General features: G+C 39.7%; 1 protein-coding gene across 1 annotated transcript in view; it reads left to right on the top strand.

Moving 5' to 3' along the window:
• The window catches only part of HEPHL1 (hephaestin like 1), a 93,564-nt gene that overhangs the window by 24,663 nt on the left and 51,713 nt on the right, over positions 1 to 17,188 (top strand). Inside the window, exons 5-10 of the mRNA XM_025419281.2 lie at positions 163 to 417; positions 3,452 to 3,620; positions 6,196 to 6,335; positions 6,487 to 6,618; positions 8,237 to 8,448; positions 14,028 to 14,178. Coding sequence (XP_025275066.1) covers positions 163 to 417; positions 3,452 to 3,620; positions 6,196 to 6,335; positions 6,487 to 6,618; positions 8,237 to 8,448; positions 14,028 to 14,178 — 1,059 coding nt within the window. The remainder of the gene's footprint in view (positions 1 to 162; positions 418 to 3,451; positions 3,621 to 6,195; positions 6,336 to 6,486; positions 6,619 to 8,236; positions 8,449 to 14,027; positions 14,179 to 17,188) is intronic.

The raw sequence follows: 17,188 nt of genomic DNA, 5'->3' as shown, positions 1-17,188 counted from the left end.
AACTATAGTTTATGAAAGGAGCCATGGTTTCCTGAACAAAAAAATTACAACCAATGATCAGTGCTAATTTTTCAGCCATGCTAGAGTATGTGCTACCATTGCTTCTGGTCCTGCTCGCCTCTGCAGGAGAGTCTCTTCCACCAGTGTGTTTCTGTTTTTCAGCCCTCAATGGATATCTCTTTGGAAACCTCCCTGAGCCTGATATGTGTGTTGGTGAATCAGTGTCCTGGCACTTATTTGGGATGGGGAATGAGATAGACATCCATTCCATCTATTTCTATGGAAACACCTTCATCAGCAGAGGGCATCGGACTGATGTCGTCAACCTGTTCCCAGCCACCTTCCTGACAACAGAAATGGTGGTTGAGAATCCTGGGAAGTGGATGATAACTTGCCAAGTCAGTGATCACCTACAAGGTAAAAAGGGCAAAGACAAGCATGTAAATGTTTAGAGTGGGACGATTATATCATGCTCTCAATGTTGCTCATTCAGCATCTGCTTTTAGATTGATTCTTGTGCTATATTTAATTAAATATTGAATATAGAGGAAGATGTACAATGCTTAATTACTTGGCATCCTATCAACAGATATTTATTGATCAATTCCATATGAAAAAGGTGGGAGATGAATGAAAGAAATAGTAAGACCATCAAGGAGCCTATGGTCCAGTAGCTAGACACAGACATTTACAAATGAATAAAATGTGAGGTGGAAAGATAATTGCTCTTTGTTTGCTATAGCCACTTCTCTGGGACAATCCGAGGTACTTCCTGAGGAGTTGGCTCCTAAGCTGAGTCTTGAAATATGGGTAGGAATTGAACAGATGAAGAAGGGAAGAAAGACTTTCCAGGCAGAGGAAGTACCAGGAACCAGGAAAAATACATGTACTATATAAGCAATTCTAAATAGAATAATAACATTTTAGCATTTGAGAGAAATTTATAGATAATCTGAACCAACCCCATATCCAATTCTTGAATTTCCTTTTGGATGTGTCTTTCAATTAATTGTAGCAGCCCATTTCCTCTCTGGGCTGCTCTGTTAGAATGTTCTTCCTTGTATTGAGACAAGATCCAATGATAGTTGCAAAATCCCATAGGTACATGATAAACATTATTTTACTTAAATGCCTGTTGAATGATTTAGTCTTGTTCCTTTGGGACCACATAAAATGGGTCCCTACTTAGCTGGACCACAGGCTTATACCAGAAGAGTGATAAGAGAGAAGCCTGCAGTCAGAGCCCAGTGGAAGGAGATTTGAAAGGCAAGGCTAAGGAGTCAGGACTGGAAGTCCATAATGAGTTCTTCTAGATTCTTAGGCATACCAGTGACATAATAGTGCAGCAATCTAGGAAGATGAATATGATACCTGTGTGCAGAAAGGATTTGACGGAGAGATTCTGGCTGCTGGATGCTAGTTAAGAAGCATTGACATTAGAGTTATGACATAGAAAAGGTCTGGCTTAAGATGGTGAAAACAAAATACAAAAAAAGTGTTAGATACATTGACACAGAAGAAATAATGCATAATTAAATTTAAATACTGACTACATGTAGTCACCAGCAGGTACAGGGATGCAACTCTCCAGGACAGCTTTGATAACACATTCTTGTTCCCACCAATCTTTTTTTTTTTTAATTTTTATTTATTTATGATAGTCACAGAGAGAGAGAGAGAGGCAGAGACACAGGCAGAGGGAGAAGCAGGCTCCATGCACCGGGAGCCCGATGTGGGACTAGATCCCGGGTCTCCAGGATCGCGCCCTGGGCCAAAGGCAGGCGCTAAACCGCTGCGCCACCCAGGGATCCCCTGTTCCCACCAATCTTAAGCAGCTAATCTTAACATTAGTCAGATAGGTTATTCCGATTAAATTCAACTCAACAAATGTTGAGTTGATCAGAAATATGTACCAGATACTATTATGGGAAGACAAAGATGATCAAGTCCTATTCTTATTTTCACCCAGTTTTATTGAAGTATAATTGACACATAGGAATTGCATATATTTAAGATGTGCAACTTGATGTTTTGATATATGCATACTATGAACTGATCACCACACTCAAGCTAATTAACATATCCATGACCTCACATAGTTAACTCTGTGTGTGTGTGTGCACGCAGGCACTCATACGTGCATGTGTGGTGGCACACATCCATGCTAGAAACACTTGAGATCTCAAGGAGCACAATATTTCAGTTATACAAGATGAACGAGTTCTGGAGACCTAACGTATAGCATGGTGACTATGGTCAAAACTGTGGTGTCCTTGAAATTTCCTAGAAGGGTAGATATTAAGTGTTCTTGCCACAAGATCCTATTCTTACAGGGTCTCATGCTCTTAAAACTAGGAAGAAACTAGTTTTAAAATCAAGGCATTTGCAGCTATTTGAAGTCTCAAATTGAAGTAAGATGGCTAAGCATGGCCAGTGGTTGCGGACATAAGCTGGTGTTTGTACATTACTAAAATATAATATTTCCTATATTGTCCATATGCTCAGAAAAAATTATCATAAAAAATTAGAAAATACATTTAATTTTTAAATCAGCAATCCTGTTTTAGATTAATGGTGTATCCTCCTTCTATTTTCTAGACCTTTATACATAAGTGCATGTTATTTATAACATGAAATTAGTCTATTAATACATTGCCCTTTATCTTACTTTTCCCACTTATTAATATATCAGTAATATATTTTCATGTCAGTCAATATAGAGCTACTTCATCATTGTTAATCCTCCCGGGTTCCTTCCAAAGGCAATTATGACTTACCTAACCAATATTCTACTGCCTAACACTTGTATCTTCTCCCTTTTTTTGATTATCATAAACCATACTAAAAAACCTCAGTTTGCAGATATACTACACTTTTGTCTGGTCTTTCTTTTTTTTTTTTAATTTTTATTTATTCATGATAGGCACACAGTGAGAGAGAGAGAGGCAGAGACACAGGCAGAGGGAGAAGCAGGCTCCATGCACCGGGAGCCCGATGTGGGACTCGATCCCGGATCTCCAGGATCGCGCCCTGGGCCAAAGGCAGGCGCCAAACCGCTGCGCCACCCAGGGATCCCTGTCTGGTCTTTCTTGAGGAAAACTCTTAGATTTAGAATTCTTGGGTCAAAGAGTCTGATTTTTCTCTAAAGCTATGGACAGGCTTGCATTGCCAAATTTCCTTTTACTCTTCACCCTTAGTGTGTGAGCATTTCTCATTCATCTGCCAACACTGAGAATTATTAGTGTTTCTAATCTTTACCAATCTGATAAATGAACAACAGTATCGCTTACTATTAAGGTTGAGCTCTTTTTTCATGTGTCTATAGGTTGACAAGTATTTAGATAGATTTTGTGAATAATGTATTGATGTCCTTTGTCCATTTTCCATTTTCTTGTCTGATTTCCTATGTGAGCATTTATACCCTGGCTTGTGGTTTTCTTCTGTTCTGCAGCTGGCATGTTGGGACAGTACAATGTTGGTAACTGCAAAGGTGATATTTCTCATCCCAAGATGAAGGGTCAGCAGAGACACTACTTTATAGCAGCCGAAAAAGTTCTTTGGGATTATGCTCCTCAAGGCTATAACAAATTCAGTGGTCTTCCCCTTAATGCCTCTGGCAGGTAAGCAATCTTTGCTGGTGTTTCTAAGACTCTCTTAGGAGAAGCATCTCTTAGACTTTTTCCTCTGACCTAACTTGAATTCCCAGCCCTTCTCCTATGAGGACATACTAGATGGCACGACACCACCACTAAGGGGTGGTAATGGACATATTGCTGAGAATTGGCAGAGTATTTATAGTTTCATGATTGGCTGGCTAAATCAAAGCACTAGATTCATTAATTCACCAAACATTCTCTTTAGCACGTACTATGTGCAAACTGCAGTTCTAAGTGCCATGAGTAGTACTAAGCTGACAGAGAATAGGATAAGGCCCTTGCACATGTAAAAGAGACACTTCTAAAGAGAGAATAAGACAGGGCTCTCTTTCAATGGAAGTAAACTGGCCAAGGAAAGTTTCCATTTTGGTTCAAGGACAGCCTCATAAGTTATGCCCCCTCTACGCAGAAGGTCCTTTCCTACCTATCCAGCAAAATGTTATTTTTCTTCAAAATCTAATTCTAATGTCATGCTTAAGTGAAGCCTCCCCTGACTCCTGAGTCATTGTTAATCATTTTGTCTCCATAGCATGTAGTATTTTTCAAACTGAATCTAACAATTCATTAAGTGGATATGGACTCTTATGACTTGTTATTATAGAATACTGTGCAATTATGCCTGTGAAAGCATTTTAAAATGTACAGTATGTGGGGCACTTTGGTGGCTCAGTTGGTTAAGCATCTGCCTTCAGTTCAGATCATGATCTTGAGGTCCCGGGATCGAGCTCCACGTTGGGCTCCCTGCTTAATGGGGAGTCTGCTTCCCCCTCTCCCTCTGTTCCTCTCCCCTTCTCATACTGTCTCCCTCATAAATAAATAAAAAATCTTTTAAAAGATAAAGAAAATGTACAGTATAATACCAAGAGTGATTGTTATTACCCTATGATCCCTTTTATAATCAAGATAATGTTTTAAAAATTCTCTTTGTAAAAAAGTAAAAATAAATAAAATAAATAAAAATTCTCTTTGTGATGGATAAGACACCTTCCATTTCTTTCATCATAAGTTCATTCATTCATTTTTTCCCACCAAACCAATGCCTTTGAACCCAGCCTAAAGGATTTATGTGAACCTTATTTGAACCTGCTTGATATTGACAGTCCCTATTGACCAGTATTTTTCCATAAACAGAATAATGAGAATTGGCATTGGGAATTTTGTCTTAGAAGCCTTCCAGATTCTGAAGCATCTTATGAAATATGGAATATTAAACTATCTTTAGCTGATACTTAATGTGATATATGAAAATACAACATTAAAAGTGACATGAGGGTTACAGGAAGGTCTAAACCAGCATTCCCACCCTCAGGTCAGAAAGAAACGGCATGCCCAGAAAAGAACTAACTTTGCAAGTTACAAATAAGATTAAAATGAGTTGTCCAGACAAGTGGGTTCTCTGGGCATTCAGAGAATGCTAAGACAGCCAGAGAACATTTCACAGAGAAATAAAACTTAGTAGAGTCCTGAAGAATAGTGGAATTTATAGAAGTGAATAGTAAGGAGGGAGTGAGATCAAAATGATTGGAGTAGGGTATTTGCACAGGGGAGTGGATGTTTGCATAGAGCTATAGGGAGAGGATTGGGTAAACTGGGTATCAACCACAGAGATCCCATAATCCTTTTGAACTTTATCTGATTGGCAGTTTTAATTGAGTAAAGATGTTGGAGCAGGTAACTAGCTGTGGAAATTACCATCTTGATTAATGTTGTAGTAATGCATATGCTAAGGGAGAACCTGGACCAATCCAGGTGAGAGGGAGAGCACAGAGTGTGCAGCTGGAGGCTCCGTAAAATGTTGCAAACACAGGGTGACGAGGGCAGGTATGACAATAGTGGCAGTGGGGAGAAAGGCAAGGAAAAGGGGCAAAAGAGGCAAAAATTGTACAGAGAAGGAAGGCTGAACAAGATAAGGAGATGAGGAGAGAAAGAAGACAAAGTCAGCCTGTGAGACTGCAAGACTGGTGGCACCACGGGCAGAAATAAGGTTTCTAGAGATAATGCTAGTCATAATTCATATCACTGTAGTTCACAACTTTAGACTCTGGTATTTCATGTATATGGTTTATACAATAACTCTCCATTGACTAAACTATTTGATTAACTAGACACTCCATTCCTTAATCATGCCAGATATCAAAGAGCTTACTATATGCTGCGACTATTCATATTGACATCAGCAAGAGATAGAGGGATACTTATTCTGCAAAGAAACCAATTAGCTCTTTACTTTCCAGTTAGTTCTTTCCAGAACAGCATTCTGGAACTCCAGGGCTGGTAAGAGTTCACTTGTGCTTTCTTTGGTTGCTGGACCTCTGGAGAAGACAAGTATGGTGGCTAAGAAAGGAATGAGCTTGACCATCATCCAAGGTCTTTCAAGGCTGCCTGACTATTCCTAGAAACTTGGTTGAAGACTGGGCCATCTTTCCTGGGGAGATGGGTGGGTGAATGAGCTAAAGCTAATACAAGGAAGCTCCATAATTAAGGCATCTGGTGGATATGTAGAGTTGTGCTCTCAGTCAGGTTCCTATTCTTTACACAGTGACTCCGAGTTCTACTTCACACAAGGGGACAACAGAATTGGAGGAAAATATTGGAAGGCTCAGTATATGGAGTATGTTGATGCAACTTTTACTCGAAGAAAGAGACTCTCTGAGGCAGAAGCCCATCTTGGAATTCTTGGTAGAATAAAACCATCTGTCATGTTTTGAATGGGGGGAGATGCTTTAGTGGGGCATATATGTACATGGAATGACTCCTCTCCTCCTGCCTATATTCACTTCCCTCTGCCCCTTTTCATCCTCTTCTCCCTCCTCCTCTTGATATTTTTCAGGCCCCGTCATCAGGGCAGAGGTGGGTGATACTCTGTTAGTGACCTTTGCCAACAAAGCCGACAAAGTCTACAGTATTTTGCCCCATGGCGTGATCTATGACAAGGCGTCTGATGCAGCCCCAAACATAGATGGTGAGTCTCAGCCTAGTCTCTGGGAGGAAAGAGGATGGGGGAACAGAAGACTTGGAATCAGATAGATTTGATTCAAATGCTGGCCCCTTTTACTACCAGCCCTGGGAACTTATGTGAGCTTGTGCCTTACTCTTCTCCCTACTAATGCAGATAGTGACACTCACCTCACAGGGCTTCAGAAGGAACTGGAGAGAATTTAGGGCAGGGTTTGCTCCACAGCAGGCACTTAGGAAATGTTCATTCCAAAAAAAAAAAAAGGAAATGTTAATTCCTTTCCTTTTCCCTCAATAATGTAATAAATGTCAAAGTGAGCTACTTTCACGGTTACCTCCGCTTCCCTAAGTCGGAGAGTTTTTCAGCCACAGGTTGCAAGGGATTCTATGGGTGGAGGCTGAGAATAAAATCTGATTTGGTTAACATCAAAATCCTACACATAGTCTTTGCTTTGTCTCTGTGGACAAATATTTATTTATAATCAGTCTTATGCACTTACCATCATATTTGGCCTCTCTCTATCACAGAGTGGGTAGCACAGACTCTGTACATGTAAGAAAGGAAGCTGCACCCAGTGGCTGCAGGAACTGTCCTTCCCCTCATGATACTGCTCTTTGGAACCTCTTAGTCTCCTTGGAAGTCTTTCCTATCACTGCAACAGACATGAGTGTCTGGGATACTTCATGCCCAAGGATGGAGCTAGGCCCAGTCCAGAGCAGACTTTGAGATGATGCAACAGAGTAGGAAAGAATGGAGGGAGAACTCCCCCACCTCCACCCCCACCACCAGACCCATCATCATCCCTCCTCCTGCAGCAACATCTCTTTCACCTGTACTTTCTCCTTGGTCAAAATGCTCACAATGACTTTGTGTGTGTGTGTGTGTGTGTGTGTGTGTGTGTGTGTGCAGGAAGACCACCAGTGACAGCCCAAATGTCTATATTTTCTATTGTTTAACTTAGCAAATTTACTGGGCACCTTTTTGCAAAGCTCTGGACAAGGAGTCAAGAGTTTCTGGCCTCAGTCTGGCTGGAGACCCTCAACGAGTTCATCTGGCAATATAGTGTGCAGGTCCAGTGCCAAGTCTTTAGAATCAGACAGCCCTGAGTTTGAATCCCAGATCTGCCACTTACCACCTTTATCACCTTGTGTCTTCACTTACCTCCTCTATTTTATGGTTATTTGGGTTATTTCCTGGTTCAACTAGATTTCAAACTCTTTAAAGATAGGGCTCTTGCTTAACTTTTTGGGGTATCCTCCTCAGTGCTGATATAATGTATTCCACATCTGAAGGCACTCAATGATACTTGATTGATTTACATTTAATTGTGAGAAAGGTAATTATCACTCTTTATATTTGCTAAGCCCAGTATTTGAGTAGGAAATAGTATTTATGGAGACACTAAACGTAATCTCTGAAGAAGACAATTCTTTGATATAAGCTTCTATCTCATGAAACAGCCGACTGTGGCAGTGACCTCCCTGGTAGGGTACCTAAGTGGAAACAATTGTCCTTCTACAAAATACATCATCAGAGAGAGACCCTAGAGCTGGAAGATCCAGTCTGACAAATTTGATGTTCTTGGTCTTGCGTTGAGAGTAACTGGATTTTTTTATCTGCTCAGGATTTCTGAAGCCAGGGGCGCATGTTAAGCCAGGTGAAACTTTCACATACAAGTGGACGGTGCCTGAGAGTGTAAGCCCGACAGCTGGTGATCCCCCCTGTCTGACCTATCTTTACTTCTCAGCGGTTGAACCAATCCAGGACACCAGCTCTGGCCTTGTGGGGCCTTTACTAGTCTGTAAAAAGGGCGTACTCAATGCTGATGGGACACAGGTAGGCCGTCAAAGGTCACTAAATTCTCCTCAGGGTTGTATGTGGGTAAGAGCAGTAATATGGCAAGGAATCAGGAAGTAATAAAGTGTCAGTTATGAAAAGTGGTTTTTCCTCCTTCCTCTTAAAATTGACTTAAAATACATAATGAGCATTTTATTCTATTTTTTTTTATAAATTTAAGATCTGAACTTAAATTTAACGTGATTTTAATGTAACTTTAAGATCCAAAAGTTACAGATGCCTCCCCTCCCCTCCGAAACCCAGCATTTCTGCTTGTTGAGGCTGGAATTTGGTGGGTGCTTGTCCCTGTGCATTGCTTTGATTCTAGAAATCTTCAGAGATCTACATGGACTATGAATTGGGACCCTTTCTTCTTAGACAAGTTTTCTCAAATTGGCCACATGTTAGAATCATGTAGGGGACCTTTTAAACATCTTCCATTCTGGTGCTCCAGACCGATTAAATCAGAACCTCCATGCGTTTTCCAGTGGTTGAGAACCACTGTAACTTACCACTGCAAATGAATCGCCGTGGACAAAGACACAAGAAAGCATATAGATAAATTCCTGCAAGTCCCGACTTGGAGGCTTTGCTGGTTGCACTGACTCATGTGGCAGAGCACACCATTTCAGGCTATGTCTATATGATATTAAATATATTGATGAAAGTAGGAAGACTGAATCATGTTAACCATTTTGATTTACTTCACCAATCAGAAATAGTAAGACTATTTATTTACATGGTATATTTTATAATGTTTGGCATTGTAAGCACCCACTTCTGGGCTCCAGGGAATTTCTAGGTAGAGGACACAAAGTGTCGTGATCCACTATAGATTTTCATTCCCCAGCATGAGGGTCCAATCTGAGAAATGTCTATTAGAGGTTCAGTATGTCCCTGGCACTCCAAATGGCTCCTCAATAATGCATGTGTACTAAGATTGAACAGTTACACTGTACCCTCAACCACCATATAAAGCAAAATAGAATGACTATCCCTATTTTAAAATTAAAGAAACTGGGCAGCCCTGGTGGCTCAGCAGTTTAACCCTGCCTTCCGCCCAGGGCATGATCCTGGGGACCTGGGATTGACTCCCTCATCGGGCTCCCTGCGTGGAGCCTGCCTCTCCCTCTGTCTGTGTCTCTGCTTCTCTCTCTCTCTCTGTCTCTCATGAATAAATAAATAAAATCTTAAAAAAAAAAAAAAAAACTAAAGAAACTAATGCCCAGAGACATTGAATGAGATCCCAAGTAGTAAGTAGTGGAACTCAGCAGTAACAGGACTTTGAGCTTCCAACTTTGTTTGTTTTTCTAATATACTACCCTGCTTCCTAGAGCTAAATAAATACCTGAGCCCAGGAAATTGAATGCCAGAAAACTTCTGAAAGGTACTTCTGATTTTTCCCTGATTGTATCCATTTAATGGTAACTTGGACACTTGCTAGAAGCACCTCATAGTATAGGAAAGTTGTTGCCTGAACCGAACACCACTCATGGTCAGTCCATTTACATGAAGTTCATGAAAAAATTAATAGTAGCCCGAAATACCCCACATTTGGGATTTCTAGAGAGAAATCCATTTGGCCAAAGTTATTTTCTTTTTTTCCAGTTATTTTTTAGAATTTAAATTCAATTTGCCAACATATAGTATAACATCCAGTGTTCATCACGTTGTACGCCTTCCTTAATGGCCATCACCCAATTACCCCATCCTCCTACCCACCTCTCCTTCAGCAACCCTCAGTTTGTTTCCCATAGTTAAGAGTTTCTCATGGTTTGTCTTCCTCTCTGATTTTTCCCCATTCCATTTCCCCTGCTTCCCTTATTTTCAATGCAAAAAAATACTAATGAAACATAAACTAAACCAGGCCCTCTATAGGTCAAAGCTTAGGTCTCTCCTCAGCAGTTAGAGAACACCAAAGAGGTATTTGCCTCTCTTTCCAAAAAATTCTCCCAGGGGTGAATGGATGTCATAGAATCTAACCAGGTACTTTGCTAAAAGTCATGCCTTCTCCAATGGCCACTTAATCAGAATTCCCTTCACCCAGATTCCTCAAATATAAACATTTCGCCTCATTTGCTTTATTTGCTTTCTCTTTATTTTTCTGTTGTTTTCTTTTTCCTGACCTGTTTGAGGTAGGTTATAGATCTAATGTCTCTTTGGTGTGTTTCCCAAAAGCAAGGTCACTCTCTGACATAAACACAACATAATTATCCAGGTCAGGAAATTAGTCTTGATACTGTACTATTTTCAAATTCAAGCACCTTGGAAATTTTGCTGTCTTTCTAATAGCCTTCATAACAAAAGGAATATATGTTTTGCCTGGTCCAAGCTCTGATCTAGATCATGCATCATCCCCTCTTTGTGCCCCTATTTCTCCTGTGATCTCGTTCATCACAGGAAAACAATTGTGACTGTTCTAAAATGCAAATAAGATGAAGTAATATCCAGGTTAAACATCCTCCAGTGGCTTCCTATCACACTTGGAATAAAAATCTACATTTCTTAGCCTAGACCTATATGCCCAGCCTCTGACTCCAACTTTGATAGAACTCCCATACTTCCTCGTACCTACTTCTTCATCCTTATAAGCCTTGCTGTTTCTTGAACAGGCCAACCTTATCCTTGTCTTAGGGCCTCTTTACTAGGCTCCCTCTGCTTGGAATGCCTTCCCCTGACCTTTGCATGGCTGACTCTTCCTGTCACCTCCTTAGAAAAGCCTTTCCTGATCACCAAGCTAAAGTCATACTCTATTACATCACCTGATTTTAATATCATTTACTACTGTAGGACATTTTCTTTGTTTATTTTTATATGTCTGGTATGTTTCTTTTAACAAGAATATAAGTAACATGGAGCAGGAAAGTTGTCTGTCTTATCTTCATTTCCCAGAACAATGCCTGGTACACACTCAACTGATATTTATGGTTAAATAAATGAAATACAGGATAAGCACTTCTATCTTCAAAATCATATTAAGAAGTTTAGGTAGCAGAAAATGTCACATTACACAACTCAAACATTAAATGTGTGGCCTGCAAGTAGACACTAAAAATTCCAGGACAACCTTATTTGCAAAATTCATTTCCCATATCCACATTTAAACACTCAGAGTTGTGCGATGGATCATGGTTCAGACCTCCCAGTTTCCTTGCTGCTATGGGAGCCTAAAACATACTGTTGTATGTAAGTGCTCTTCATAAAAGAGCTTTGTACTGTGGATACTAACCCTCACTAAGATGCATCCTATGCACAAGTGGCAGGGTGGATTAATCCAAGTTCTCCAGAGAAAGAGACCCATGAGGATGTACATATAAACACAAACAGACTTATTATAAGGAGTTGGCTTACATGGTTATGAAGGCTGACAAATTTCAGGATCTGCAGAGAGTTGGCAAGCAAGAGACCCAGGAGACAGAAAAGTCTCAGGATCCAAGAAGAGCCTATGTTTGAGTTTGAATATGAAGGCAGAAAAAAGTCAGTGTCCCATTTCAAAGGCAGGAGGAAATCCCTTTTACCTGTGGAAGGATCAGACATTTTGTTCCATTGAGACCTTCAACTGATTGGATGTGGCCCACCCACACTGGGAGAGCAATCTGCTTTATCCATCTATCAACTACAAATGTTAATCTCATCCAAACACATCTTCATAGAAACACCCAGCACAATGTTTGACCTATTATTTGGGCACTGGAGCCCAGTCAAGTTGACACATAAAATTAACCATCACACAGGGTCCTATCACCTACTTTCCAACCTTTTCCTGGGTTAATTTCCCACCCCCATAGACCCAGTTACCTTCCAAGTGAGGTTCTTCAACTCAACACCTTTTAGCAGTTCCTTCTTGTCTTATGGACAGTTGCAATCATAGCTAATAATCACAATCAACATTGAGCACTTTGGATTTTCCAGATGCTGTGTTGAGTGCTTTACCTATATTATCTAATTTAAACTTCACCAAAAAATAGGAAGTGATAACTACTCTTACTCTCCTTTTTGCAAAGGAGGGATTTAGGGCTTAGAGAGAGTAAATCGCTTGCCCCAGTTTCCACAGTGAATTAAGCAGAATGACATTAGAACCCATAGCCCATAATCTTTTAAAATATATTTGACCTTTTATTACTCCCCCAGTTTTTATATTTTACTTTTAGGCCCTCATTGTTTCTTTTCATAGCCCATGATCTTAAACTACTGCCTTCTAAAACACCACATGATAAATCAGTAAGTGTATATAAGGAATGGTATGAGAATAGAGCAAAGAGTACCCACATCTTGGATGATACATCAGGAAAGCATCACAGAGGCAGGACAGCTAAACTGGCCTTTGAGGGTGGTGGTGTTCAAGTTGAATGCATGAAGGATGGAGGCCTGCAGAACATAGCAAGTTTAGATTGCTGCAAGGAGCTTGGCCTCACTTCAGTCAGAGTGCCAGGAGGGAAGGGCCAAGAGATCAGGCTGGGCAGGTAGGCAAGGACTAGATCACTCTGAGTTTAGATTGGACTGTCCAGTTTCAGAGAAAGAGAGATATGATCAGTGGCATTGCTGGGGGTCCCTCCAGAGCAGGCAGTAGGGTAAAGGGTGGGTTGGAGGGGAGCACATTAGAAACAGGAAGATGGCTGAGGGACAGGAAATACAGTCACTTCTCTGGTTCAGCTTTAAAGAAAACCATATTTCAGCAACGCAAGATGCGGTGTGGTCAGACATGCTCAAATAGATAGATTAGGAATACATACAGTGAGAAGTAATCCATGGTCCCCTCAATTTCAACTTATGTTAACACAATCTAGCAAAGCCCCATGGGTTATATGAACCCATTACTTCATTCAAAAACATGTAGAGCACCTGCTTTTCCAGGCATTTTTTTCAAACTGGGGACACACTCACAAAGCTACAATGCAGTGGGACAACAATAAAAAAAATAAGTTCATAAATAAAATATAATTTCCCATGGAGACTAGTGCTATGAAGAGTACAGTGGGGGGTGAGTGAGTAAGTTTGCAGGCAAGGTGGAAGCCAGACGACCGTTTTAGACAGGGTGGTCAGGGAAGGGCCCTCAAAGGAGGTGACATTTGTGCAAAGAACTGAATGGAGTAAGGGAGTGAGCCAGGCAAGACCTGGGAGGAACTTTTGGCAATGGGAATGGCACATGAAAAGTCCTTGAGGCAGGAGTGAAGCTGAGTGATCATAGAAGAGCAAAGGACCAGGGTAGCTGGAGTGAGCAAGGGATGAGGACAAGGAGATGAAGCTGGAGAGAGAGGCCAGGGCATGGAAGCCCTGGTAAGCAGACTAAGAGAGTGATGACTAGGTTGAAAACAGGAGTCCCACAGTGTAGGAAAGCTTCTGAGCAAGGACTTATCACCTCTGAGCAAGTCTCATGGGGAGGAAGAAGGATATAATGAGAAAGATGAAATTATATAGGGCATGAAAAGAATTTATCAGAATCAGGGTCAACATCCTGATCGATAAAAGTAAATCCATGTTTGTCCTCAGTTACTTCGGGTTAACTCTGAAAGTGAAGTTGAATTAAGAATTCCTCCAAGGTGTACTTTTTAATACATTCATTTCTTTCTTCCCTGTAGAAAGGAATAGATAAGGAATTTTACCTACTGTTCACAGTCTTTGATGAGAATCTGAGCAGGTACCTTGACGAAAACATTCAGAGGTTTACATGGCGCCCCTTCAGTGTTGACAAAGAGGACAAGGATTTTGTGAAGTCCAACCGAATGCATGGTATGAAAAATTACTTTCTCTTCTGTAAGGGAAAGGTGTAATTGCATTTGAAGTGGAAATGATTAGAGTGTTTTAACTATCTTAATTTTGTTTTCTTGGATATTGTTCTTGGTCTTGTAAATCTTTTCATGACGTCATCTCAGAAGGGATGGTGAAACCTCCCTATCTCCCAAGGATGTTGTGAAATTTAATTAACACTTCTGAAATACTTCATTAGCTTGAGATGAAGCAACACAAAATATGAACTTGCAAAGATCACAGTACATTATAAAAGTAGAAAATTACTGACAGAATGCCCTCCCTTGGGTTTGTAATCACATCATTAAGTCTGATAATCCAGTGATCATTAGAGATAAACATTAAACAGCAAAGCATCTCTTATCAAGTGACATGAAGGAATGTCTAAAGTGCTAATTTTTAAAACACTACCCATTCCTATCCCAGATCTTATTTAGAAGGAATTATTTAATTCCCCTTCTCCGTATCTCTTATATCTGTTGTAACAGTGGCAAACCACCTTGTAATTGGTGTGACTAACACAGGATTCTCCTTGGTCTTGGGCACATTACCCAAAGTGACAGAATAATTAGCGAGAGTTCAAACTCAAACAATTGTAAGAGTGCTGTCAACAAAGGGGCTAAACCAAGCACTCTAAGATAACAGGAGCCAAATTGCTTGCTTTAGGACCAAGGATAACAACTATTTATTGCCTTTGAGACATTACATGGAAATAACAAAATAGTCCCTACTCTCCCTTCCCCACAAGGAAGTCCAAAAAACTCCAAAGTTCCAAGTGACCCACAGCAGCCAGCTCACAGATCCCTATAGTCCTAAGTGTTCTATGCCAATAATCTCCTTTTGGACCAATGAAGAGCACAGAGTAACTCATTTTCAATACCATCTTCTACAAAATTGTGGTTATAACTAAATAATAAAATTTGTTTCTAACCTTCCTAGTAGCCAAAAAAAAAAAAAAAAAAAGGAGAGGTGGGGGAGGAAATAAAGTAGAAATGAGGAAACATAGCAATTTCTTCATGGGAAACTCAATTGCAAAAGGAATTTATTGTAAGAGAGGCCTGTAAAGAGAAAGCATTAAACCCTAATGGATCTCATCACATCCATCCCCACCCTGGTTTGACAATGTGAAATACACTCTCATATTTTGGACAAGAAGAGTATGCCACCTTTAAAACAAAATGCAGGGAAAGAAATGTATTTTAATTTAAATTTTACATTAATTATAAATTAAATGCTATCTCTAGGCTTGCTTACCTGGAGTAAAAGGAAGAATGATGGCAACAGTACCAAAGAGAAAGTGCCTTACACAGTAGACAGTGCTTTACATTACTTTAGAGATAAACATTAGTCTATATTCAAAGGTGTTTGTTGATCTCTTTCCCTAGGGGGTATCCCCAACAGATCCCCAACGGCTTGTGAGCTGTCTTTGGGGATATTTTACGACAAAAAAAGAGGCCTACCTACAGTAGTTCTTGGCCTTGTCAACAAATATGGACTGTGTACACAAGAAGGCAGAACAGTGTAACTTCTTTACCTTATCATGGGCTTTGGCTACCTTTACCTGACACTATAACCAGCAATGACATCATTCTTTCTATAAATTTTTAGAGTACTATTAAAAAGCAAAACAAAACAGAAAACAAAAGTGTTTGTTGAATTCATGATGGATGGTCCAGAAAGAGAGGATTTGAACTAGAGTTCCAAAGCAAGAGAAGATTCTCTACCAGTCAGTCAAGGACTAAGTTATTAGCACCCCAATTTACAAAATCTCTCTAAAATTCAATGGACAAGATTTATATAATTTGCAAAAAAGATAATTTATATAATTATCAAAGAGTTTTTTCAGAAGATACCATGTTCTTCTCAGAAGCCTCTAGGCTTCTTAGACTTTCTATTGAAAGTCCCAGATATTTGAGTAAAATTACCCAGTACTACTGGTTCTGCAAACACAGAAATAAAAAGTAATTTTATCTGATAATGGGATCATAAAAGAAGATCATTCATATGTATGATAGTTGTTCTTTTTAACTATGGGCACTAGTAAGGAGTAGGGTGTGGATAGAATTTTTATCTCTCCAAGGGACATCAAGCATGAGGCATAATTATGTATAGTCCCTCCTCAAACAGTCCTATTCAGTTAATATATTTATCCCTTATAGAGTGAGAATGTGGTTTCTAAATTCTTTTCAAGGCACTGTTCCAGGTAGTCACTATCAGTGGATTGAAGTTGATATAAAAGAGGAAACCAACTTTTGTTTCTGGAGATACAGGTCTTCATTATTAAGTCATCATTATTCAAAGTCCCTTCAGTTATTTTATCGAGGTAGGGAAATAAAAGTTATCAAAAGACAAAATTATTTCCTCAAAGACTAACCTCTCATAGACTTAGCACCCCTCTCCCCTGCAAAAAATCCCTCTCCACTGACCAGATGTGCAAATACAATGTCAATCAATTGCAAATCATTACAGGCATGAAATCAGTAAAGGGATATCTGGCAACTTCTGGAATCAAATGCAAATCCCTTGGCAGATGAAGATCTAACAAAATTAAATGATTTAACAATCTGAGGGAGAGACACTTAAGGGAGATAATAGGATAATAACCTCAAAAAATGATTTTCAAATCAAGAATTCTAGAGCAGGCTTTGGGGAAATGAATGAAGTTCATAAATATTTTTACAAGGATAATGCTTTAAAAAATCTGCAAAACTAAAATGTGAATTGCAGGATATCATATTACACTATCAAACAATTTTGTCAGAAAAAATTATGCCAGAAAACAACCTGATTTATTCCTTATTGATTCTTAGAACTTGTGCCCTTGCATATACATTGTTAAGTATAACATCACAATTTTAGTGTGTTTTCATTATTCATTGTTCAATTTAGTCTCCAGTTGGATTGGTTCACTGTGTGACTTTTCTCCATTACTATTTACTCTCTTGTAGTTAGAAGCTTCTGTACACAGTTTGAACTTGAACACTTGAACAGC

Source organism: Canis lupus, chromosome 21, assembly GCF_003254725.2.
Source record: "Canis lupus dingo isolate Sandy chromosome 21, ASM325472v2, whole genome shotgun sequence".
In the NCBI taxonomy this organism is placed as follows: domain Eukaryota; kingdom Metazoa; phylum Chordata; class Mammalia; order Carnivora; family Canidae; genus Canis; species Canis lupus.
The sequence above is the reverse complement of the archived record's forward strand: the minus strand, read 5'-3'. Positions and strand labels throughout refer to the sequence as shown.